The following is a 24,382-nucleotide window of genomic DNA, read 5'->3' as shown; positions in this document are numbered from 1 at the left end:
CAGTTCTGGCTCTGCCACGGCCTGTGTAATTTTGGTCTCAATGCCTCAATTTCCACCCCGTGAATCCAGGGAGAACAACATTACTGACTTCATAAGGAGGTAATGAGGGTTAAGGAGATGATGCATGGAAAGCTCAAAGAGCAGCGCCTAGTGTAAAGTGAGCCTCACAAGCATTGCTGGGATGATAATTATCACCCAGCTCTGACACGGCCGTGGTCTAACTTGGGGCTCGGACATTAGAAACCTCCTGTGTGTGCTTCAAGAGTAAATATTTCAGTGCATATGAAGTTCATTTCTTCATGAACACTCTTCAGTAGAAAAGGTCCCTGAACTTATATGACCGTACATATATTTTTTGAGTCCCCTGGGATTCAATAAAGATATTTCCATTTTGGTGATGTCAGGACCTATCAACCTCTAACTGGCCTGTCCTGCTAAGTGGCAGGTTGCTGCCTGCCGATCTCTGCTAAGACGGCCCCACCCAGAGGCCCAGACCCTCTCTCAGCCCAAGACCCTCACCCCTCCAGGACGCTGCAGGCTGGAGAAGTGCACGTTGGGGATGAACAGCACCGGCGGGGTCTCCAGGTCCGCCTCAGGCCGCAGGTAGGTGGTCTCATTGCCCCTGAAGCCGGCTAACAGGGAACCCTTGATGCCTGATGGGAAGAGGAAGGCATTGTACCTTGAGATCCCTCTGTTCATGCATTTGCCCTCTAGTCTCCTCTCCGCTTCATGCCAACCCAGCCCAGCCCAGGCCCACTGACCACTGTTGCTGGAGTCGGGGCACTTGACCTTCCTCCGGAACTGCTTCCGCTCATCATCCCGCATCTTCCTTTCTGCTCCCTGTGGGAGAGAGGGGGCCGGGGGTCACCACTGGTCTCGGGAGGGCTGGCTGCTTTTCCTTGCAACTATGGGACTTCCAGGGTTGCTTTCTTCCCAGAGTGAGATCAGGAAATGGGAAGGTACCAGCACTCAGCCCAACCCAGCACAGCCCAGCCCTGTCTGAGGTCAGCAAAGCCTTGGGAGAGAGAGAAACAGAGAGGCAGAGAAAGAAGAAACTGAGGGAGACAGGTGTGGGGAGAGAGGAACAGAGAAACGAGAAAGGAGCTCAGAGAGAGGTAAGAAGAAAGAGAAACGTGACCTGGAGAGCTTTGTACAGAGACCTAGAAAGAGATGTGTAGCAAGAGGAAGGGTTGAGCAGAGGAAAACACAGCCACAGAGAGCAGGACGGACAAACAACAAGCACACAAAGACAGAGACGTTCAGAGAGCAAGAAGCAGAGACAGGTGCACCCAGCGTGGCTGAGGAGGACGCGCAGGTCGGGCTGGCCCGCCCACCCAGGGCCCAGCAGAGGGTCCGCCCAGCCACCTTGTCACAGAAGATCTTGATCTGGCAGACAGCACGGTGTACCAGGCGCTCGGTGCCGGAGCCACAGTCATAGGTGTCGATCTGCAGGTTCAAGGGGACTCCCTTCACCCCCTTCTGTGAGGAGAAGTCTGTGCTGAGGCAGTTGACGCCAACGAACACCTGGGGACAGAGGAGGGAGCTCACTAAACAGCCGGCCCAGGTCACCAGACCTGCAGTCCCACCACCTCCCTGAGTACCATGAGGCCTTCCGGGCGCCTGGCGGGCACCCTCAGCTTCACAATGCCCCTGGAAGGCAAACCTCACCACCTCTCTTTTCCAGGGACAACCCATGCTCCGAGAGGGCCGCTGTCCGAGGGCGACACTGGGAGCACATAAGGGAACCGGAGTTTGAGCTCAGGCTGTCGCCAGTGGACAATGCAGCTCCCGCTAGATTGCCAAGGGCAGCGCAAAGGATCTAGGGCCTGGGAGGGAGATTAAGGGTCCTTCAGGAATTGAAAATCCAGAGCCTCATTTCTTTTTTTTTTTGCAACTCGGAGTAAGAAGGTAGCTGCTGCTGCTGCTAAGTCACTTCAGTCGTGTCCAACTCTGTGTGACCCCTTAGATGGCAGCCCACCAGGCTCCCCCATCCCTGGGATTCTCCAGGCAAGAACACTGGAGTGGGTTGCCATTTCCTTCTCCAGTGCATGAAAGTGAAAAGTGAAAGGGAAGTCGCTCAGAGAAGGGCCCAAATCCCCTCCCGGCCAGCTCCTGAAGATACGTTCCTGCTGGCCCTGCCCAGGGCCACGGAGGGTGGAACATGCCCCTGTGCACCTGAACGACCAGCTGAGCCACAGCTGAACCAGCCACCCCCATTTTACAGCTGAGGAGACGGAGGCTCTGGGCATGGATGTGACTTGCTAACGCACAGGGAGTTGGGCAGGCTGGCAGAGGAATGAGCTTGGACGTGGGGCCACTCACACTCTGCCCCTCAAGCCATGTGACTTTAGATAAGTCCTTGAACCTCATGAAGCCTCAGTTTCTTTATCTGCAAAATGGGGACAATTAAACCTACCTCCTGTGGCGGTGAGGGTTGAAGAATACCTAGGGGTCTTGGACATTTTGTAACTGTTGTGAGTGGGACAGATGGCGTCTCAACCAGAAGCCTGTGTCCAGCTGATGGTAGCCTGGGGTCAGTCTTAGCTGGACGTCTCTTAGCAAGCTCGCCTACTGACTGCCTACTGCTGGCGTCTGTGTGGGACTCCAGGCCAGACCCCACTCCACGCTGGCCCCTATTCCTTGGGACGCTTCCCTTGGAAACGATCCTGACTTGAACGGGGGTGGGGTGGTGCTGGAGCAGACCCCCTTCCTTCCCTGGCTGTGGGGGGCCAGGCCCCCAGATGCATGCCAGACATACCTTCCCCTCAGCCAGCTCAGCCCTGATGCCGCCCCCACCCAGCTCACACCTGACAAAGACCCAAGCCTGGGGGCTTAAGAGGCTGTGAGAAAATCCCCACCGAAACCCACCTCTCCCTTCCCACGAAACTCTTCCCCCACTGCCTGAACTGGAGGCCCCAGCTCCTCCCCAGTCCCGGGTGTCTGTATGAATAATAATAATCCCTTGCCTTTGTGCCTCTCCTTGCTGTTTTCAGAGCCCCTTCAACTTGGTTTTCTCCGGGCAGCCTGGACCGCCCCATGAGGGGAGGCGGGGAGGCAGGGATAAGCTCTCCGGCTTTCCCAGGCCAGAAGGGCCTTTGCTATGAGCCTGACCCAAACTTGGTCTGATGGGGTAAGCCTGGCCCCGAAAGGTGAAGGGACAGGCCCAAGGTCACCCAGCCCCTGACCCTCTGACTAGTGCCCGTTCCACGATACCACCTGTCTAAACAGAAGACGGAGACACAGAGGGACCCGGCAGCACCGGTGAGTGTGAGGCTGGTCTCAAGCACTACATGGCTTCATCACTGGCATGAAAAAAATATATTGCTGAGGCTCCATTTCTCAGGCCTCTCAAATGGGCTTGGCATAGAAAGTGCCCGCTGCTCCGTCCTTCATGATCTCCTTGGATCTTCACCACAACTCTAGGAGGCAGACTGCTCTTCCCTTCCTATGGGCTCCTCGAGTGAGGTAACAGACTTCAGCCTTCATCTACCAGACTCCACAGCACTTCTGCAACACTCTGCACGGGCCCACGTGTCAGGAAACCCCGTCAGCAGCAGCAGGGGCTTGCTGTGCGGCTTGCACAAGACTCAGTTTTCCCATCTGGCAAATAGGTGGATTGGACTAATAACAGCAGCCACCACTTCTGTGCCAGGCTGTGCTCTACCCTTCTCTTATCTCACCTGAGCCTCATGCCAACCTATCCGTTCATGCAAAGGTCACACTCCCAATTTTCAGCTAAGGCACTTGTCCAAGGTCACGAAGGCGGGATAAGGGCCCGGCCACTCTAGCTGAGAGCCTGTGCTTCTCCTTCACTCCTGTGCCCTGCCTCCTCCCTGGTGCCCTCACTGGGGGAGCTACCACAATCCTAGGGACAGTCCCTTTCCTGGGACTTGCTGGCAGCCCAGTCCCATCCCAGCCATGCCCCCAGCACTGACCTTGGCCTCCTCATGGACATTCCACACGAAGGACAGTGCATTATACGCCACCTCCTCAATGTGCTGGACAGTGTTGAAGTTTTCTTTGCAGTCGGCTGCAAAGAGACCACAGGAGACCAGAGGAGAGTCAGGAGACAAGGGATTTGGGGGCACCATGGGGAGGGGTCATTAGGGCCTGGGCCCCGTTCTTGGCAGGGACTTGGATCCTCTCCCCCAAGAACCGTGCTTCAAACTAGGGAGGAAGTTACTCATTGTGCCCTGGGCTATGGATGGAAAAACTGAGGTCCAGTCTGGGAAGGAGATCTGCCCAAATCCCAGAGGGACTCCTTAACTTTGCCAACTAGGCCAGGGCCCACATGATTTTGGGGTGGAGCTTATTTTTTTCAGTGGGACTGTGATTTAGGAGCTCTCCCAGGTAAAATGGTCATCGCAGTCATAATGGAAGTCATAACCATAGTACCATCAGTACTACCAGTATTGAACTCGTAGCATTAAATAAATGATAATACTACTATACACTTGACTCTTGAGGGTCCCTTGGACTGCAAGGAGATCCAACCAGTCCCTCCTAAAGGAAATAAGTCCTGAATGTTCATTGGAAAGACTGATGTTGAAGCTGAAACTCCAATACTTTGGCCACCTGATGTGAAGAACTGACTCCTTTGAAAAGACCCTGATGCTGGGAAAGATTGAAGGCAGGAGGAGAAGGGGACAACAGAGGATGAGATGGTTGGATGGCACCACCGACTCAATAGACATGAGTTTGAGTAAACTCCGGGAGTTGGTGATGGACAGGGAGGCCTGGCATGCTGCAGTCCATGGGGTCACAAAGAGTCGGACACGACTGAGCAACTGAACTGAACTGAGCCATACACTTACAATGCTATGAATATTCAGCTTACACATGAAAAGAACAAAGCTCAGAGAAGTCTGGTCACAGCTAATAAAAGGTAGAGCAAGGTCTGGAGGTCAGTTCTCTCTGGCTCCTGAGCCCAGGCTCCTAACCACTGTGCCACCTGGCCTCTCAGAGGTCACCGCATCGTCCCTATTTGTGTCACACTCTCTAGCACACGTGGCTTCAAGGCGGCAATTGCACGGCAGGCAGATGGGGCAGCTGGCACTTTCCCAGGTAACAGTTGAAGAAACTGAGACTCAGGAAGGGGAGGTGACACAGGTCACACAGCCAGGAAGAGAGTGACAGAGCCAGGGCCTGGAGATCTGAGGATGGGCTGCACCTCCCACCGGGTCTCAGGGCTGGGACTGGTGGCACACACAGAAGGCCTTCCCCAGCTCCCTTCCTGCCTTCAAAGCACGAAGGTTGCAGCTTCCAAAACAGAGCTGCCCTGGCACTGTGCTCCCAGCTTTCAACTCACCCACTGCCTGCACAGTTATCTCGTGCATTTGTATCCCAATTGGTCAAGACCCCTGATGCAGACAGGCCAGCCAGCACCCCAGGAGTCTGTTTATGTGGTACTCCTGGGGCCCCCAGAGCCTTGTTTATCCCAAAGCAACAAAGAAAAGAGGTCACTGCTTCCAGTCAACATGCAAATCCCCACAAACCCCACAGCTTATGACCTGGAGACAGGGCCCAGGCAGGCGGCTGGAGTCAGAAATAAGCCCTGCAGAGGTCAGAAGTGGGTGGGGAAAAGGGGGACAGCAAGAAAGACCTGACTGGCGTGTGTTTGTGTGTGTGTGTGTGTGTGTGTGCGCGCGCGCGCGCGCGCGCATGCGTGTGTGTGTGTGTGAGAGAGGTGTGAGACAGAGAGTTAGAGAGAGAGACACTGGGGTGGAGGGTGTGAGCGGGCTCTCACCCACGTCGATGACCCGCTGCTTGGCGGTGGGCTGCCGCGAATGCCAGTGTTTCCAGAAGCGCAGCTGCTCGACCGGGCCCTTCTCGTTGTCGAAGACCACCATCACCACACTCTGCAAGCACAGTGGTCACCGTGACCCCCTGCCTCAGGAGAGGCCTGGGCAGCCTCATCCTTTCCTGGAGCCGGGGTCAGGCAGCCCTGCCCTTTGGCCGGGCTGCCCCCCACTACGTGGCAATGGGCAGTCCTCTAAAGCACCCTCTCCCTGGAGACCCTGGCAGGCAGGGTTGACCTGACCACCCCGCCCACTTCCCAAGCAGTCCCAGGGCAGCCAACGTACCTTGACCTTGTTGGAGGACAAGGCAAGACCTTTGCCGCCTGCCGGCGTCCGCAAGGTGACAGGGTAGAACTGGCCCTTGTTGAGGTAGGCCATGGGCGACTCACCCGATTTGATGTGGATGGCTTTGGGGGAGCCCAGGGTGTACTCAAAGTCACTGCGGGGAGGCGGGAGAGGACAGTGAGGCTGGGCTCCCAGGCTGAATGGAGTATCCCAGAGGGCAGTGGGGCAGGAAGCCTGAGGCTCTGCTATGGATTTACCACCTGATCTCACTAAATCACTCTACTTTCCAGGGCCTCCATTTCCGGGTTTTCAGGGCTTCTATTTAATGGCTTTGTTGAGGTACAATCCTCCTGAATAACGAATAATGGAAACAAGAGAGCCCTGAGGGGTGACCAAGTCACAGGGAGACCAGGACACAATGGAACCTTGGTTTTCTAACTTGGTGCTCAGTTCTGAGCGGCTTGTCACAACCTGGGAAAGGGATGTAGAAATCACTCTTTTCTTTTACATGCCTTCGCTTCTCTCTCTTCATTCAGTGATGATGTTTGCTCTGGGGGCAGTGTACAGCTCTGTCTATAGTCCCCTGCCCACTGACCAGTGGTCAAGGGTCAGAGAGGCTAACTTACCTCTTGGAATTGGGATAGTCCTCTGGACCCGGGGGTTCTGGGGATGTTTTCAGGATATCTGGGAAGAGTAGAGACTGCAGAGAAACACAATCCAGGGAAAATATATGCTCACATTCAGTTCCACTGGCACCTCAACCCAGGGCCACTACATACAACTGTGAGGGTTGGTCAGTGCACAACCTGGACAACAGTGCATGGCAGCCCTGCCTCAGCTCAAGGACTCTTTCCCCCAGCGATTCCAAAGCTCCGACCGCCTCACTGTCTTCTCTCCTTCTGTACATGCAAGTACCCAGGGATGCTGGAGGGGTGTGGGGGTGGGCCCTCACCTCCTGTGGGTCATCTTTGAAGGTGCTGTCAGGCTGCCAGCGCTGTGTGGGAGGCACCCCGTGAATGCTCTCAAACAAGGAGCTGAGGGAGCCATTATCATATACATCGCTGGTGGGCAGCAGGTAGCTGTCCACAGAGCCGGTTTCCAGCTTGCTGGGGCCTGGAGGGAGCAGAGCTGCCTTGCCCGGCGTGGGTGCAGCTCCCTCCACACTCATTAGGTTATTCTTCTTGAGCACATCTGGGTACTCTGGGGTTCCAGACACATTCTCTGTCAGGAATTTCATGAGGTGCGTGGGACTTTCAAGGGGGGTGAGGTCCATCTCATATTCCATGCCATGGTAGTACCTGAGGAGAGAGAGGAGGGGTAGGTGGGTACACCTCTTTTCTCGGAGCCTCGAGGGGGTCCTTGGCTGGATTGCAGGGTGACTATCACACTGACATATTGACTTTCTTTAATCCAAGGTAACGTTAGGTCTTCGCAACATGCCTGAGATGAGATACTGCAGTGGGCCCAACGTGTCACAGGGAGAAGCAGGGAGGAACCAGGTACAGGATCAAGGTTCAGGGAGCAAATGCCTGCTTTATCCATTACAGTACTTGGTCATTTAAAAAACGGAAAGTTTATTCATTCCTTATCCGGAGTCAAATGTCCCCACATTAAAATTACTGTACTGAGTCATTCGTGGTGAGGGCAAGAGTGGGTATTTGTCAGTGGATAATAGTGTACATTAAGAAAAAAGATCTGGAAGGATATACCCCAAACTATTAATGGAAACAAGAAAGTAGAATTGCAAGAAACTTTTACTTTTTTACTTTATATTTTTAAGCAAAAATAAGTGTCTTTAATGCATTTCATTGTACAGAATCCAAAGAATTTTTGAATACAGTCCTCACTTTGTCCAAAGAGCCAGATAAACTATTTTCACACCTGAGCCCCAGAGAGTCACAGAATCAGAGACACTGAGTGAACACACAGACCTTACGATAAGATGATTCTATTATCCATGGGTGCCCTCCTGTAATTGCACCAGTCTTCCATTTCCACCACCATACTTCTGATTCTCAACGGCCAGCTTCAGTATGGGTATTTATTTTGTTACTACATCAAATTTGTTTTTGAAAAGTAAACTAAATTTAAAAATAGCTTCAACAATAGATAGTTTAGTTGTTATAACTACACAAATATTGTTTGCCAGCTGGTTAAATATTTTACTATGATAAGTTTTCTTAGGACAACCTCTGTTGCTACTGGAGTTATGATATTAACTTGAGCTTCCTCATTTTAGAATTTTATACTTATTTATTCATAATTTCCCTAAAATTGTCATACACCTATAAACAATTTTCTTCAAATGAACAAATACATTACATAATCTACAATTCATTCCTCCCTCCTCCCCTTCCTTTTTTGCTTTATGCATTTCTATAGACTTTGAATACTTTATAACCAGCAGGTATTATTTTACAATCAGAAAAGCTAACAACATTAAAAAAAATTGGTTTTGAGGGAAATGTCATACACAAAAACCCACTGTTCGTAGCAGTGGAGGGCCGTGAGCCAGCCGCAAGTACCTCGATGCCTGCCTTAGCAGTCTGGGCTTTCCGGAAAGAAGAGAGGGGCCCAGAAGGTTTCCCAGCAGAAGCCCTGCCTACTGGGGGTAAGGAAAAGTAGCGAAAGGGGGGCAGTATCCTTCCAGTGCCCATCTGGCCATGAGTATGGCCTGGGCTGCTCTCTACAAGAAAAGGAACATCCATGCCCCGAGGCATCAGTGCCAGACAGAGGCCAAGAGAGCCAAGGGAAAGAAATACGGGAACATAGCTGTCCCCTCCCCTTGAGGCTGCAGGGAGGGTTTTGAAGCTAGGACAGAAAAGCTTCCAGCAGGGCTTGTGCACCACTGTGGCTTTGGAGTTTGTTTTTAGTAAACTTTAGCCACGTGGCCCACAGGCACTTGTATGCGTGTGTGCACTCAAGCAGGGTCTCACTGTGACTCTGTGGGCCCCAGTCTCTTTCGCGATCATAGGTCTCTTCCTCCATAAAAAAACAGTTTAAAAAACCTTTTACAATCCTCAGTATAAATACAAATACAACCCAGACTGGATTGTATCGTTTTCTTCTGATTTTAAAATAGATAAAATACTTTTGTGGGCCCCTAAGGGTACCATGGACTTCCCTGGTGGCTCAGACGGTAAAGAATCCACCTGCAATGTGGAAGACCTGGGCTCAGTCTCCGGGTTGGGAAGATCCCCTGGAGGAGGGCATGGTACACTCCAGTATTTCTTGCCTGGAGAAACCCCACGGACAATGGTGTTGTAGAGCTGGACACAACTGAGGGCCTAAGCACAAGGGTGCGTGGACCCTAGTCCTGGCATTGTGCCCCCTGTGCCCAGTGGATAAGGGGCCTGAGGTGAGGTGGGGGTGGGGGAGGGCAGAGGGGCGGGGATGGTGGTGAGGGCACACCTCACCTCTTGCCTTGGTCATTCCGGCCCCCGGTGCTGGAGGACAGCAGCCGCTTCTCCTTGGGGCCCTGAGAAGAAAGAAAGAAAGATTTATGTGTGGCTCTTGGGTAAGATCTGACTGTCACGAGCCTCAACCCCCTCCAGGGGACTCGGCCATGCAGGGGAGCTACCTTGGTCATTGGGAGAAAACCTGCCAGTCCTTTGAGTTAGCAGGCCATTTAGTCTGAGCCCCAAGTTACAGAGTGAGAAGTACCCTGAAATGAGCGCTTAGGAATCATGGAATTTGGAGTCAGGCAGGCCTAGCTTAAGTTCTAGCTTTACTACGTAAAAGTGCTGTGTGACTCTGGATAAATGATTGTGCTTTTCTGAGATTCAGCTTCCTCATATGTCAAGTGGGGGATGACAATCCCTCCCTCAAGTGGGTTGTGAAGACTTATTAATAAAGATAATGCCCACTGTTTTTAATGGAGCACTTCCTATGCACTGGGCCCTGTGCCAAGTGGCTTCTCTGTGCTGTAATTTAATCTCTACAACCACTCTGTGCCGTCTACTAATGCTATCCCCGTTACATGCGTGAGGAAAACCGAAGTCCAGAGAGGCTTTGTCATCTTAGTGATTAGTAGCACAGACTGAATTGATTTCCTGGGTACAGTTCTTAGATCTGCTACAGATGGGCTGTGTGACCTTGGGCAAGGCCCTCAACCTTTCTGCACCTTACTGTCATCATCTTTACGACAGGAGTAACAGTGATACCAACCTTGGGATTTTTGTGAGTGCTTAGACTAGCACCTGGCACATGGAGAGCACTAAGTAAATGTCGCCTCTCACAGTTATGATTCTAACATTGTTGTATCTCAGAGAATTTGGGTCTTTTTTCTCTAAAGCTAACAAAGCCAGAACAAGGTCTCCGACCAAGTCTAGTGAGGTCAGCGCCTGGGTTTTCCATCACACTGGTGGGAGAGCATGAGGAACGGTGCCTGGCACAGTGTCCAGCATTCAGTAAGAAATAGTAAGTGGTCACCTTTAGGACTATTCTGCCCAAAGTCACATGGCCAGGTCTCCAACTCCCAACTTGGTGCTCTTTCCACACTGTCAGACTGTGCTCTGACTATCTGCAGTGGTCCTCTGACCTAATGTGCTCTGGGAAGGGGGAGGGGGCAGGTGTATCTCCCTGGGATGCTGTACTGCAGTAACAAGTGTCACCTTCAGAGCCTGGCCCCACCACTGTGGCCCTGGGAATGGGCTCTTGCTCGGGGGAGACAGTGCTAGATTTTATTTTACGGCCCAGTCTCAAGCAATATATCCCAGGCTGGAATTTAAGCTCAGACCTAGAATTCTGGCTCCTACCAGGTCCCCAGGCTGAGACATTCAATTCAAATTTCTTTTCCATCATCAGTCTTCTGGGAGAAGGGAAGGGAGGGTAGCCATACCACTCCTAGATGAGAACCAAAAGCCAGAGAGATAATTTGGGGTTTCTTTTGTATCTGAGACCACTTCCCTCAACCTGGTCTCTGAATTTGCAGAGTTTGCCTGCCTTTGTGTAGAATACACTACTTCTTGGGCCAGTGAATTTGAAGATTTATTTACAAGGTGGCTTTAAATCTTCAACTTCAGACTCAGTCATCACAACAATCAGCTATTCATGTCCCCAGCCTCCAATCTGGGAAAGTCTATGGAAGCAATAACCCAGCACAGGGATAGCAAGAATGTTTGCTGTCATATGACAATTCAGACAGATGGGTAGGGGTTGCCTGGAGTTACTAGGCTGAAAAAGATTTTGTAGCCTCATGTACCTTCAGTGAGAATACAGGTTGTAATCCATTAGCAGTGTCTGGCAAAGGCACTGGAAGGGGGTGATGTCATGTGTATTATGTACTTGTGGTTACTAATAGGTTTAAGCACACTTCTCCTATGTGAGAGGCCTAATTTCTGTTCTTAGGAACGGACAGTCTCAAAGTCAAGGCTCCAGAAACAATTAGAGAACAATAAAAGATGTCGGGAAGTGGTACAATGCACATGGTGGCAGCAAGGGTATGAACAACAGTAAGACACTCAGGAGAGGGAGAGGCGATATGAGGGGAGGGCTTCTGAGAGAAGCTGGGCTTTGCGAAGGGCCCTGAAGGAAGTGAATGGACTCAAGAGCAGAAGGCATGCTCTAGGAGGTGGGGCTGGAATAGGCAGGTGGGGCTGACAGGGCAACTGGGATGACCTAAGGGACAGAAAGAAGACGGTGGGCTGGAGGTCATCGCCGTGGTGTGTATGGCCAAGGACCTGACCCATTCAGTCAATACATATTCAGTGCTGTGTGGCAGGCAGTGTGGGGTACTGGGGGCTCAGTCATGATCGTGACATGGTTCCTGCCCTCCAGGAGCTCAGTGTCATAGGTGACATGGAGGAGTAAACGCACAAACAGCAAGCTTCTGAAGATGGCGTCCCGGAAAATGATGGTACTTGCTGAGGGTGCCCAGAGGAGGCACAGAATGGGAAAGCCCAGAAATCCTTCCCCACCTTCAGGGGATGAACGAGGTAACTTAAAGCTGAGAGCAGGGTTTCGCCAGGGGAGAGGGGAGTGTGCTGGGCAGAGGGACCAGCATGTGCAAAGGCCCAGAGGTGTGAGGGAACATGGGGAGGGTTAGGGGAGGTCAGAGTGGGCTGCAGAGCCATGAAGCCTGAGAGCGAAGACGCACGTTCAGTCAGCGGTGGCGGACGTACCATGTAGTAATCGTAGAGGAAGCTCAGGGCCGCCACGCTGTCGTCGTCGCCGTTGACTCTCATCATGGCCTTCGTGGCCGCCGTCAGGGGGTTTTCAAGGTAGGTCTTCCAGGCCTCATCCTCGTTAGTGTAGGGGAACTTCTGGAAGTTAACTGGGTCGTTCTTTAGCAGCCGAACAGATCTGAAACTGAAAGACAGGTAAGGAGGGTCAAATTTAGGCTGTCCCAGCAGAAGGCATGCGTATGCTTCCCAGATGGCTCAGTGGTAAAGGATCCACCTGCCAATGCAAGAGACATGGGATCGACCCGAGTGAGGAAGATCCCCTGAAGAAGAAAACAGCAACCCACTCCAGTATTCTTGCCTGGGGAATCCCATGGACGGAGAAGTCTAGCAGGCTACATGGGGTTGTAGAGTCGGACACGACTGAGCATGCATGCACGGCAGAAGGTCTGTGAATGGTCAGCCTCAGATCAACATTCAGGAATTCAGAGAGCTACCAGCCTGGAAAACTTGAAATGCTCATTCTGTCATCATTGGACAGATGGGGCAGTAGAAAGTACCTAAACTCGAGCCAAAGGCTCTGGGTCACCACCAAATGTTGCCATGTAGAAGCTGTAGGCTTGGGGCCTCAGTTCCGTCAGCTACAACAGAAAGACTGCAGTCCCAACCTTGCGAGGCTTGAGAGAAGATTCAAGAAAATGCTTCCATGGTAGATACTTATTCAAGGGGAATCAGTGTAACAAGGATAGGAAAAAACAATGACAAGGTGCAAAGAATAAATTTCCAGATCACTCAGCATGGGCTCTGATGACATTCTCTTCAAGGCCGTGAAAGACACAGCAGGCTGGAGATCACTTCAACTTAGAGAATGTGGCAAGTGACAGAGAAAGCCAGAGTGAGGAAGCCCATAGGCAGATCTAGTCTTGGTAAATGGCATTTCAGACCAACATTTATTGTACAGTGCCCAAGCAGCTGCTCAGATGCCAGGAACTGGAGTGGAATGCTGCAGGGCACACCTATGCAGGCAGAACCTGGGCAGTTCACTGAGAACGTGGACAAATACAAGCCACATGGGCTCAAAGGCAAGTGATCAAGACTCTTTGGAGGACATTCAACATGGGGAATTATATCACTTATGTAACATGTATGGGGAGGGTCCCAGGAATATAGAATATATATACAGTCTATATATTTATTCACATACATATTCTAAATATATATTCACATATATATATTATATATATTATATATATTCACATAATATAGAATAATGATGGTGATGATAAAAAGAATGTCTAATCTTCACTGAACATTGACCATGGTTTAGGCACTGAGATAAGCACTTTTTAAGGATTACCTCATTTAATTCTCACAACAACCCTGTGAGGCAGGTACTATTATCGTTCCTATTTTATATATGAGGAAACTGAAACTCAGAGAAATTAAGGGAGTTGCCCAAGGTCCCAGTTAGTGGGTTAGTGAGTGGCCCAGAGGGGATTCAAGCTCGAGCAGGATGTTGCTGTAATACAGAATAGTGTTCTCAAACTTTCGCTGCATCAGAATGGCACAGAAGGCTTGTTAAAACACAGATTTCCAGGCCCCACACCTAGGTTCCCTGGTAATGCTGATGCTGGTAGTCTGGGGACCACGCATTGTGAATCATTCATGTAGAACATGCTCTTAATCATGAGCAAGGGCTCAGAGGTGAGGAAGTTCTGGTTATGTTCATTTTAGAGCAAAGAATGTTGGGTAGCGGTAGGTGAGAAGCAGCAGACAGCCAGGATGGGAACAGAGAGCCCTGGAGATGAAGTGGGCACAGATTGGTCTGCTGGTACCCTGATGCCCCCTTTCTAGGTGAGTCTCACAGCTTCTCCCCTGTTGAGGGACACAGGAGTAACGTCAGCTACCATTCACCGTGCTATTAATGTATGTTTTCCACTCGTCAGCTCGGCTCCTTACAATAACATTAGAAGTAAGGATCATTTGCTTCATTTTACAGATGGAGAAACCTGCGACTTGGAGGAAATGCCCCTCAAATCACCCAACTAGCCCATGGCACAACCGGGACTGTCGAGTACCCAAGCCACATACTTTCCGCTAAGCCACACTGCTGTCCTGCAGTGCAAGAAGGCAGTCCTTGTCACAACAGGGAAACGCTCTAGTTATGGAACTGCAGGCACTGTGGCAGGCTGGCGGGTGGGCAAGGGCCTTCACGAATCACCGCGGGAAGCGCCCTCATGCTGCCCCGCAGCTCAAGCCTGCATTCTCAGACACAGTGGGAACAGCAGCCGGGCCCACACACAGACAGGCCGGGGGTGGCTCTCTCCCAGGGGCTTCTTCCAGGGCAGTGTCTCCCATCCCCCTGAGCCCCGGGGTGTGGGGTATGAGGCTCTGAAAGGGAGGGAGAGGGAGCTGTCACACAGGAAAGAGAAATGACAGAAACCTTCCTGCTCCAGGGACATGGAGAGGGAGGCACACCCCAAGTTTCTGCTGCGATAAATCACGGGCCTTAAGATGGAGAGGTGAGAAAAGGCCCCTCCCAGCTGCCTGCTGGGCCTGGGGTTACAGGAACTTACAGAGCCAGCCCAGGTGGCTGCCCCCAACCCTCCCAGTCTCAGCCTAAATGGAACTCCCAAACCAAGGGGGCACAGAAGGAACAGGGAAAGGCCCGGTGGACCCCACTCTAGGGGTCAACTGGGAACCCCCGCACTTAGCGCCGCTCCTTGTTTATAAAATGAGTCAAATAAAAGCACCTGCCATGTAGGACAATGAGGACTGAGTGACCCCGTCACAGGAAGAATGCTCACAACTGGAATATAACAAGTGCTTGATATAAAAAGACCGATGCTTTCATGCCACAGAAAGGATATGTGTTACAGAAAGCTCATTCCAGAATGTCAAAAATCTTGAGTCTATGGAATCTTAGGCTGTAGTTTGGTATTCAGGTGTTGAAATAATTTATCATTTATAATTTCTAATAAAGGAGCAATGTGCAAAAATGTAATCATGCTCTTGGCCCAGCTTGGAGCTAGACACGGAGCGCTTGCAAAGTGGTGCAAGACATGGTCACCCTGTAAGTCGTTGGCAGATGTGGCAGTGAAGCGAAAGTCGCTCAGTTGTGTCTGACTCTTTTGACCCCATGGACTGTAGCTGCCAGGCTCCTCTGTCCATGGGATTCTCCAGGCTAAAATATTGAAGCGGGGGGCTGTTCCTAGGGCCAATTTGCTGACTCTGGTGGAAGGGCCCTTATCAGCTTTAACGAGCTATCAGTTATCTTACCCTATTCAAAAATTAAATTTTAGAAGACAATGATAAAGTGGCATCAGAAATGGAAAGACAGACAATGTTTGCTGTTCATCCGGGAGGCTTTTCTGGCTTGTGAGGGTCTCTAATCCATCCTGTGGAGACCCCAAAGTCTGATTCCTTTGATACACAGCAGCTACCCTACCTCAAGCATTTACCAGCATTTATACCACTCCAACGGCTGTTTTTCTGCATTGTCTTATCTACTCTGCACAATAGGTTTTGGGGAAGTTGAGACTCAGGTGATATTACCTCCAGGTCACTCAGCTAGTAAGCGGCAGAGGCGCAACTTGAACCTGGCCTTGTTGGACTCCAAGATGCAGCTCTTAACCCCATGCTAGTCTCCTTTCAAATGTCTTTCTTATTCTGGCAGCTCCCCTCCTCTGGAATACAACCCTCCACTGCTAGACAGAAAAGGATTTCCCACCCACACAAGGCAAGGGAGCCTAAGTGAGGAAGTGAGACGACTGGAAGTTTCTGGCCAGGCACTAGGGGTGGTGGGGGGAGCTCCAGAGTTCTGGTTCCCAAGCCTGTTCATGCTACCAATCAATGTCAGGTACCAAGACAAAGTATTTGGCTTCTAGAAAGACTTGGCTATGGATAAGGTTAATTAGCATTGATTCATGTGCCAAATACTGAAATCTAAAAATGTGTGGCTCCCTGTTCTCCTAAAGATTAGAATTGAGGGCTGAGGTGGGGGAATGGATGTGAAAGGGTTCCAGGAAGCTGTGAGCCCTACTGGTGGGAGACAGAGCCAGAACAAAGAGGGGAGACCAGTCACCTTCCCTGAGGGCCTCTGCGAACTCTCTGTTGGTGTCCCTGTCCAAAGCAGAGCTCCTCAACAAACAGAGGTGAAAGGGGGATGAGGGAGGAGGGTGTAGGGAGAGGACATGACTCTGGGCAGCCTTCTTGTCATCAAATCTTCACCAGGGTACAGCACAGAAGAATCCATAGTACCATGGGAGAAAGGATTATAACATCAGGGTCATAGCCTGCCGCACCGAAGTAACCGTGTGTCCTTGGGTGAGGCACTTCGCCTCTCTGGGCTTATTTTCTCATCTGTTAAATGGGTCTATTGAGTGTGTTCTATGTGCCAACCAGGGACTCTTCTAGACACTGGGGAATCAGCCAAAAGCATGGCAGATAAGGCTCTGCTCCCACGGAACTTGCAATCTAATTGGGGAAGACAGACCATAAACAAGAAGGTAAATGAGTTAATTTTAGTTAGTGATAAGTGCTGTGAAGAAAATTAGAACACAGTCATGTGATGGAGTCACCAGGGCTGGCTACTTTAGAGTGGGGATAATCTCTGGGTTGTTAGGAAAATTAAGTGTATTAACATGAGAAATGTGCTAGGCCTAGAGCCTGCCAGAGAATAATCGCTTAGTAAATAACAGCCATTATCACCATCATCATCATCATGACCATCATTTTCTTAGAACCCCTAAATAAGAGTACAGGGGACACACTGCCTGAGGTTCTTAAATTAACATCCTCTCCCAGCATCCTGCCTGTGAACCAGGTTCCATGTCAAAAACAAGAGAGACAGTGTAATAACCCCCTGCCTTGACTTTCACATTCATTATCTCATGGAGCCTCCCAACATACATGATGTGTTATTATCTCCACTTTATAGACCAGAAAACAGACAACAGAGACGTTAGGTGACCTGTTCCAAGGGACTGGCCCAGTGAGTTACAAAGCCAGCCTCCTGGAATCGAACTCCATGACTAGTCACTTTTCCACCAACCACTAGTTTCTAAGAAGGGATGCCAAAGAGAGGGGAAAAAACAATAAAGCTGGATGGCATCCATCCACCTAACCATCTACGCCTCATTTTAATAAATATTTGTCAATATTTATTATACTACGAGCCAGGCTTTGTCCTGGGTGGGCGAGACAATAAGATCTCTATTGTCACAGAGGTTGCAGTTTAGTGGCAGGCAAGACAAATATGACCACAAAAACAAACGGACAGCTACTATCAGGAGAAGAAAGCTATGAAGGGAAAGAAGCCAGAGGACTTCTGACCTGCTTCAACTTTGGGGAATAACTAGATGCTGGTTGAAAAGAGGGGTGGAGGGGAAGAAGAAATGTGGAAATGGGTGTGGGAGGATTTTTGACCTTCCAGATCAAAGGCAAGATCAAAGGCATAAGCTTGGGACAGCTCCCAGAGATTGTCCGCCTACTGTGTGCCAGGTGTGAGCCAGGGCTTTTGCATATACTGCCTTGTTTCAAGGAAGGCCAGTGCACTGAGGAGGAAACTCAAGTGTGAGATTTGACAATCCCTCATATTTGCATAGTGTGTTATAGTTTTCAACACGCTTCTCATACATTTGTCATCATCTCTGATCCTACAATGCTCCTGTAAGGTAGGGAGGGAGGGTATGACTATCCCCATTTGATAACAGGAAAAAAATGAGCCACAGAGAAGGCCACTGGCTTGCCTAAGGCTACCTAGCTGTTATCTCAGGGCACCAGGCATAGAACAGAGGTCTCTGTCTTCTAGCATCAAGAACCTTGACAAGGCTGTCTCCTCAGACACCTAGAGGGGTGAAATGCCTACAGTGGTGAAGTATGGTTTCACCCCAAGTCCTTTCAGATTCTGAATACCCACAGCTTTCTGGCCAAGCCACTTAAGAATCCGAATGAGACTAAGTAAATGTAAAGCTACCAGTTGAGGGGTTTTTTTTGGCGTTCCAGTTAGTGTGCAAAGAGACTTTCGAAATCTAGTCTCTCTTCTTTAGTTTCTGTTGTTGTCTGCTTTGGCCACATCACCCAGCTTGTGGGATCTTAGTTCCCCGACTAGGGATGGAACTTAGCTGCTGAGCAGTGAAAGCGCAGACTCCTAACCACTGGACTGCCAGGGAAGTCCCTAGAAATCTAATCTCTGGCAGCAACTGACTTGCCGAAGGACACACAGCACAGAGTAGGATTGGGATTCAAGTCTCTTAGCTTCCTGTCCAGTACTCAGCTCAATTACTACCTTATCTCAAAGGCATTTCTGTAACTCAGAGATGGAAAAGTAAGGCCTCTGACTTAATTTTACAGAAGGGGGAAGAAAACTCACCACCAAGGGGGCAGCCTCAAGCCCCACTAAAGGAGGTCCCTGAAACAGGACAGATCCAGGCACCTGGGCCCCACTTCCCTCCAGCCTGAGGAGGAAGAGTTCCAGGGGCTGCCTGAGCTGGGTGTTGACACCCAGATACACCCAATGACTTGTCAAACCCTGCTGTAAGCCACACAGCTCATCAGCAGTGATCAATCACACTCACTAATTACCCAGGGGAGGCCCTGCCACAACTGCTCACGGAGGAATCATTTTCCAGTCATCCTCACGGAAGGTGTTCCCTGGGCATGGCAGACCGCTCCGGGGTTGTCGTGCTTGCAAGTGGCCCGTCTGGTTTCTCGGTGCACAGGTTGTGAAATGTGCCGTGTCACCTGCTGGGGGCTCACTTGGGGGCCTCCATGGGGAAATGGCAGCGCTTAGGGAATGGCTCTATAATGACCCCAGTTTGAATAAGGAGGTTAGCAAGAATTGGGAACTTGGGCAGGGACAACATGGTATTTACCTTTGTAAATAGTTATAGAGTGGCATCAGAGCTAGGCAGAGCTGGTTCTAGTTTCAGCTCTGCTATGACTAGCTGTGTGACTCTTGACCTCTCTCTGTGCCTCAACTTTCTTACCAGTAAAAAATGGGAGAAGATGAGAGCAATAACATCAGAGTTACTGTGATAGCTATTATTCATTGAGGGCTTATCAAGTGCCAGATGCCGGCCCAACAATTTCAAGTCATTTTTTTGTTTACTCTTTACACCTTTGTGAGCTATTACTGTTGGAAAATGCAAAGGGATAATGAAGGCAAAGTAATCAGCATAGTGCCAACACATAATAACATGAATTATTCTTACTAATACTCACTTTGTGGGGTAGCCCCCAGAAAACTGCATGACAACTCACAGACTCACTTTTTCCTTCTACTATTGACAGAAGGAGACCAGATACTCAGAGATTGTCAGATAAAGAGCTGCAAGCATTGCCAGCTTCATCATCTGGATCCAGGTGGATCCAGGTGGGCAAGTTAACCAAGACCCATCAGGCTCCAGCCAACACTTTTAGCTGCATGTAAATTAATTATGTGCCATTTTCTAATTATACCAGAAACTCACTTTCTCCTCTTTGAAAATTCTTCCCTCGATGGGAATTTTTTTCACGCTATTTTCTCCTCTTGGTTTCCTATCCAATTTTCCTAATTCTTTCCTGTAATTCAGTTGAGATGCGAAAGAAATTGCACTCCACCTAGAGACCCAAGGCGCCACATCCCTTCATTCGTTCACTCACTGTGTTGAACAGGCTCGGTGCTGGGACACAAAGGTAAATAGCATGCTGCCCCTGCCCTCAACAGTTTCCCATCTTGCAAACCTCCTAGGAAGGCCCAGATACTGGCGAGAGCCTTTCCCTTCAAGACTTTCACTAGATCAGCTGCTCTGACCTTTTTAAAGAGGCAAAAGGAATGGGGTTGGGAGGGATGGAGGTAGCCAGGCAGGATTATTTGTTCCATTAATAGAACAAAAATTCCCTTGTAGCTCAGTTGGTAAAGAATCTGCCTGCAATTCAGGAGACCCAGGTTTGATTCCTGGGTAGGGAAGATCCCCTGGAGAAGAAACTGGCAACCCACGTCAGTATTCTTGCCTGGAGAATCCCATGGACAGAGGAGCCTGGCAGGCTACAGTCCACGGGGTCCCAATAATTGGACACAACTTAACCACCACCACCACCACCAATGCAAAAACTTGAGTTTCAGACAGGGGAAGGAAGACAAGGGAAGGAAAGCAACTAAGTTATTTTATAAGTCAGGCCTTGTGCTTTTTCATTCTCATCCACACCCTGTGAGGTAGGTGTTATCACCCCTTTACATATGCAGAAACACTGACAAGATTAAAGAGCCCATCCAAAAGTTACCCACTCTGTACCTGGCAGGAAAAGTGAAAGCAAAGTGAAGCTGCTCAGTCCTGTCTGACTCTCTGCAACCCCATGGACTGTAGCCTGCTAAGACCCTCCGTCCATGGGATTCTCCAGGCAAGAATACTGGAGTGGGTTGCCATTTCCTTCTCCAGGGGATCTTCCCGACCCAGGGATCGAACCCAGGTCTCCCGTACTGCAGGCAGACTCTTTACTGTCTGAGCCACCAGGGATCCTACCTGGCAGAGCTGGGCTCAAACACAGGTGTGACCCCATAGCACAGCTCTCAGCCTGCTGACTCAGCAACTACACTGCAAGTCAGTGTGGAATTGGGAACCTCCTGCTTCCCATCCTTTGCCAGGTCTTCTAGGCCCATGGTTCTTAAACTTGATCATGCATCAGAATCACCTGGAGGGCTTGTTAAAACACATATTGCTGAACCCCACCCCCAGAGTTTTTGATTCAGTAGCTCTAGGGTGGGGCTGAGAATCTGCATTTCTACGGAGTTCCCAGGTGATGACGCTGATGACGCTGGTCCAAGGACCACACTTTGAGAATACGTTTTTTTGTTTTTTAAGGTGAACCAATATGACTCTTTCCTCCCTCTCCTCATTTCAAAAGTGACACAGGGTCACTTTGTAAAACACAATATATAAAACATGGAATATAAAGAAAAATTGGAAGCAGAGACCAGAATTCACCCGCATTCCTCTACTCGGAGATAAGCAGAGTTAACAGTCTGGCAGTATCTCACCAGTTTTCAACATCCATGCTGGTGAGAAGCAGGATGACACATTGGTGCGGAGCATTCTTTCGGCCCCTTATAAGATTCCAGCTCTTCAGCAAGATCCTGGGGAGTCGGACAAGCTTAAATCCCATCACTTGCAAAACTGTATTTATACTCCCATCCTTCACTGGAGTGCTGGGAGGGTTACAGGAGATGATGTCCTTCTCAAATACCGGACCCTGTGTCCACTGTGAAGTCCCCGCTCAAATAAAGACTTGGCTGTTACTTTTGTTTTAACCGAAGGGTGCTTTGGATACGCTCTTTGCGTTTTCAGCCCTGAGACTCTTCCTTCCCGTCGTCCTCCGTGTGGACCCCTGAAGACCCTCTGGGCTCCAGACACCGACAGGGGGCTCCTCCTAGGAGACGGCAGTAGACCGAGTGGCAGGCGCCACCGCCCTTAGGGTCGTCGCAGGGGCCTCTCGGCTCAGTCTGCCCGTTTTACAGCCCGGTCTTAACGAGGGTTTTTAACTTTTCATTCACCAGCAGAGTAGCTCTGACTTTTAATAACACGACAAAAATTTGCTCCTGGCAATCATGGTTTCGACCACAAAACCACAGCGGGAGGCGTTCCTGGTTAACTCTTTCAGCGCTGCAGGCAGTCTGGAGCCCAAGCGCTCTCGGAGCTTGGGTGGAGTGGCGGCGAGGCCTGAGGTCACAGACCGGGATGGGATGGGTCGGGTCCCCCTCCTACCCTCCCTTGAGGCTCTCCAAGCTTCGGGGAGGAAGATGGTTTCAGATTCAGACAGCTTCGGGGAGGAAGATGGTTTCAGACAGCTGGTGGGGGCCAGACTGCGGCTCATGGGTCCTGGCGTGCCTCCTTCACTTCCCTCTCTTTCCTTCATTCCACAGACCTACCGCGTGCTGAATACTTAATCTCTACACCCTTCATTTCCTCAACGGACTGGACGGGACAGCACTGGCCAACCAGGCGCCCAATACGCCCTCGCGCCCAACAAAGATGCTTCTCCAAATATGGCAGCCTGACTGCGACCCGTATAGCTCTCTCACGGAACCGTTTCCCGCGAGAAAAGGGCGTCTGGCGGCGACTTCCGGCGCCCCAGCCGCCCCAGGATCCCTTGCGACCGACCGACTCCAGCCCCGGAGGCGCTGGGTAGGAACCACTGGGCTGGAGGCACCAGCGGTTTGTGGAGGACTGGAGGCTGGCAGATGCGCCCAGCCCCAACCACATGAAAAGTCCCGTGCGCCACCTGCCAGCTGCCTTGAGCTGGCTTTTAACTACACTGCTTGGCCTCCATGCCCGCCAAGACCCAGTCTTCGACGTGGCCTGGTAATTGGGCTCTCACATTTATGGAGCTCCTCCACCAGATTGGGTGGCCCACCTACGGGTGCCCGCTGTTTTCCCGACCAGGTAGATGTCTGTATCCTTACTGGAGTGACGAGGAAACTGAGGGTCAGGAAAGAGAAGCAGATTCACTAGGATCCTGAAGTTGCTAAGTGGCAGAATTTAGACTCTTGTGCAAGTCGGGCTTTTCCCACTGCACCAGGGCCTGGCAAGAGGTGGTCATTCCTTCAGGATCAAGATGGATACGAGGACCAGTTCTCTTTAACTGCACTTCTGGGGCACGGCAGCAACAAGACAGTGCCCGCAGCACAAGCAGCTCAAAACTTGCAAGCTAAGCAGTGGATTCCGCCCCCAACCCCCCTTTATCAGTAAAGGCACTTGAGCCCCCAGGCACTGAGACTCTGTCATTGTAATCTTTAGTGATGACTTCAGACTCTGCCTGCAATTACTCAGCAGGCACAGGTTCCCCTCACCCCACCCCAACTGGAGAAGCCTCCACTGTCAGGAACTCTGACTTCAGACTCAAATCATTAAGGAGGAGAAATGCATGAAACCTTTTTGTTCAAGTAGCCCAGCTTCAAGACACTTACCCCTAAGCAACACCAATGAATACATTTCTGACTGCAGTCTCTGCTGTGCTGACCAGCAAAGCTAAATGGGGTTCAAAGTATAGAATAGAAAGCAAGAAATAATAGAATATTGAAAGAATACTAGACATATTAAATTAGAATTATTAAAAATATTAGAAATAAAGAATAATAGCAAGAAATGCTCATGGATGAGTTATTTCTGTATGAAGTAACAAAGGTATTTTAGATTGCCCCTTAACCAGGACTTAAACCAATTGCTTTTCTACAGTTATTGGATACCCCAACAGCTCCACTAAGTGAGTACCAATATGACCACCATTTACAGGTGAGGAAACTGATCTTCAGGTGAAGTGGCTTGGCCAAAGTCACACAGCTGATTAGTGGCAGAGCTGGAACTTGAACCTCAGTGTTGGCTCCATTGACCTGCTCTTATTCCAGTTGTTAACACGTTATCTACCCCAGGAAACCCATTCCAGAAAAATCTGATGGCCAGTGATTCTACCATGGACATAGATAGCTAACCCAGGAGAATCCAAGAGCTGACTGGTATCATGGAATCTTGTCTGCAGTCAGGCCCCACCACAGGCTATGCTGTTAGATCTTCATGGTCTTAAAATAATCTATTAAGGAGTAGCTAGAAAAAAAAAAAGATTGTTCAATCCTTGACTCTGCCCTCTTACCTCTGAGGGTGGAAGGAAAAGGACAGTCTGTGTTTTAGGAGCCTGGTTTCTGCCAGCTCCCTAAACTCAGGTTCCAGCAGCCCAGAATCCCAGCCTCATCCCACCTTCTCTGAGGTCTGGACCCCGAGCTGGGAGTCCATGGTGAAAGTCAGCATCAGCCAGCAGGGATTCTAAATCCCAGCTGTGGGTGAGAAGTCACCTGCGTCCTGTCAGGCAATAGAGATGACCTCACTGAAAACCACAGCTCAAACTCCTCAGCCTTAGAACAGCCTCTGCATGAAGTCAACCACGTTTTATTGAATGCTTCTTCAGACCTGGGCTCTGTGCTAAGCATTTTAGAGTTTATCACACTTAACTCTCAATAATCCTACAGAACATTCTTGTACCCATTTTCTAGATGAGGAAAATGAAGCCCAGATCAGTTCAATGACTTGTCCAAATCAAGATCACACAGCACACGAGGAGCTGAGCCTGGATTCAAACATAGGTCAAGCCAACCAAAGAGTGCATATGTTTAACCAGCACACTTAACTTTCCCACTTGTGACTATTC

At 50.2% G+C, this 24,382-nt stretch overlaps 1 protein-coding gene and 1 long non-coding RNA gene across 8 annotated transcripts in view; one reads left to right on the top strand and one right to left on the bottom strand.

Annotated features, from left to right (window-relative positions):
- Positions 1 to 24,382, bottom strand: part of GRHL3 (grainyhead like transcription factor 3) — a 36,075-nt gene that overhangs the window by 11,116 nt on the left and 577 nt on the right. For 3 of the 7 annotated variants that reach the window (XM_086328404.1, XM_086328410.1, XM_086328407.1), the window contains exons 1-11: positions 21,225 to 21,830; positions 12,206 to 12,392; positions 9,500 to 9,561; positions 7,036 to 7,381; positions 6,710 to 6,783; positions 6,084 to 6,237; positions 5,747 to 5,858; positions 3,936 to 4,030; positions 1,366 to 1,524; positions 762 to 840; positions 520 to 653 (exon numbers count right to left, since the gene is read on the bottom strand). In XM_086328404.1, the coding sequence (XP_086184530.1) occupies positions 520 to 653; positions 762 to 840; positions 1,366 to 1,524; positions 3,936 to 4,030; positions 5,747 to 5,858; positions 6,084 to 6,237; positions 6,710 to 6,783; positions 7,036 to 7,381; positions 9,500 to 9,561; positions 12,206 to 12,392; positions 21,225 to 21,349 (1,527 nt within the window). In that variant the 5' untranslated portion in view covers positions 21,350 to 21,830. Of the gene's footprint in view, positions 1 to 519; positions 654 to 761; positions 841 to 1,365; positions 1,525 to 3,935; positions 4,031 to 5,746; positions 5,859 to 6,083; positions 6,238 to 6,709; positions 6,784 to 7,035; positions 7,382 to 9,499; positions 9,562 to 12,205; positions 12,393 to 21,224; positions 22,287 to 23,830; positions 23,946 to 24,382 lie in introns of those variants that run through there. The other 4 variants (XM_086328420.1, XM_086328405.1, XM_086328415.1 and 1 more) reach the window with 4 other exon arrangements.
- On the top strand, positions 21,767 to 23,329 carry LOC147377398 (uncharacterized). Its single transcript, XR_015137597.1, has 2 exons — positions 21,767 to 21,908; positions 22,107 to 23,329. It is a non-coding gene; the product is annotated as an uncharacterized LOC147377398 (long non-coding RNA).

This window comes from Bos grunniens, chromosome 2 (genome assembly GCF_055505025.1).
Source record: "Bos grunniens cultivar Pamir isolate PY7600 chromosome 2, Bosgru_T2T1.0, whole genome shotgun sequence".
In the NCBI taxonomy this organism is placed as follows: Eukaryota; Metazoa; Chordata; class Mammalia; order Artiodactyla; family Bovidae; genus Bos; species Bos grunniens.
This window is presented reverse-complemented; position numbering and strand designations above follow the sequence as displayed.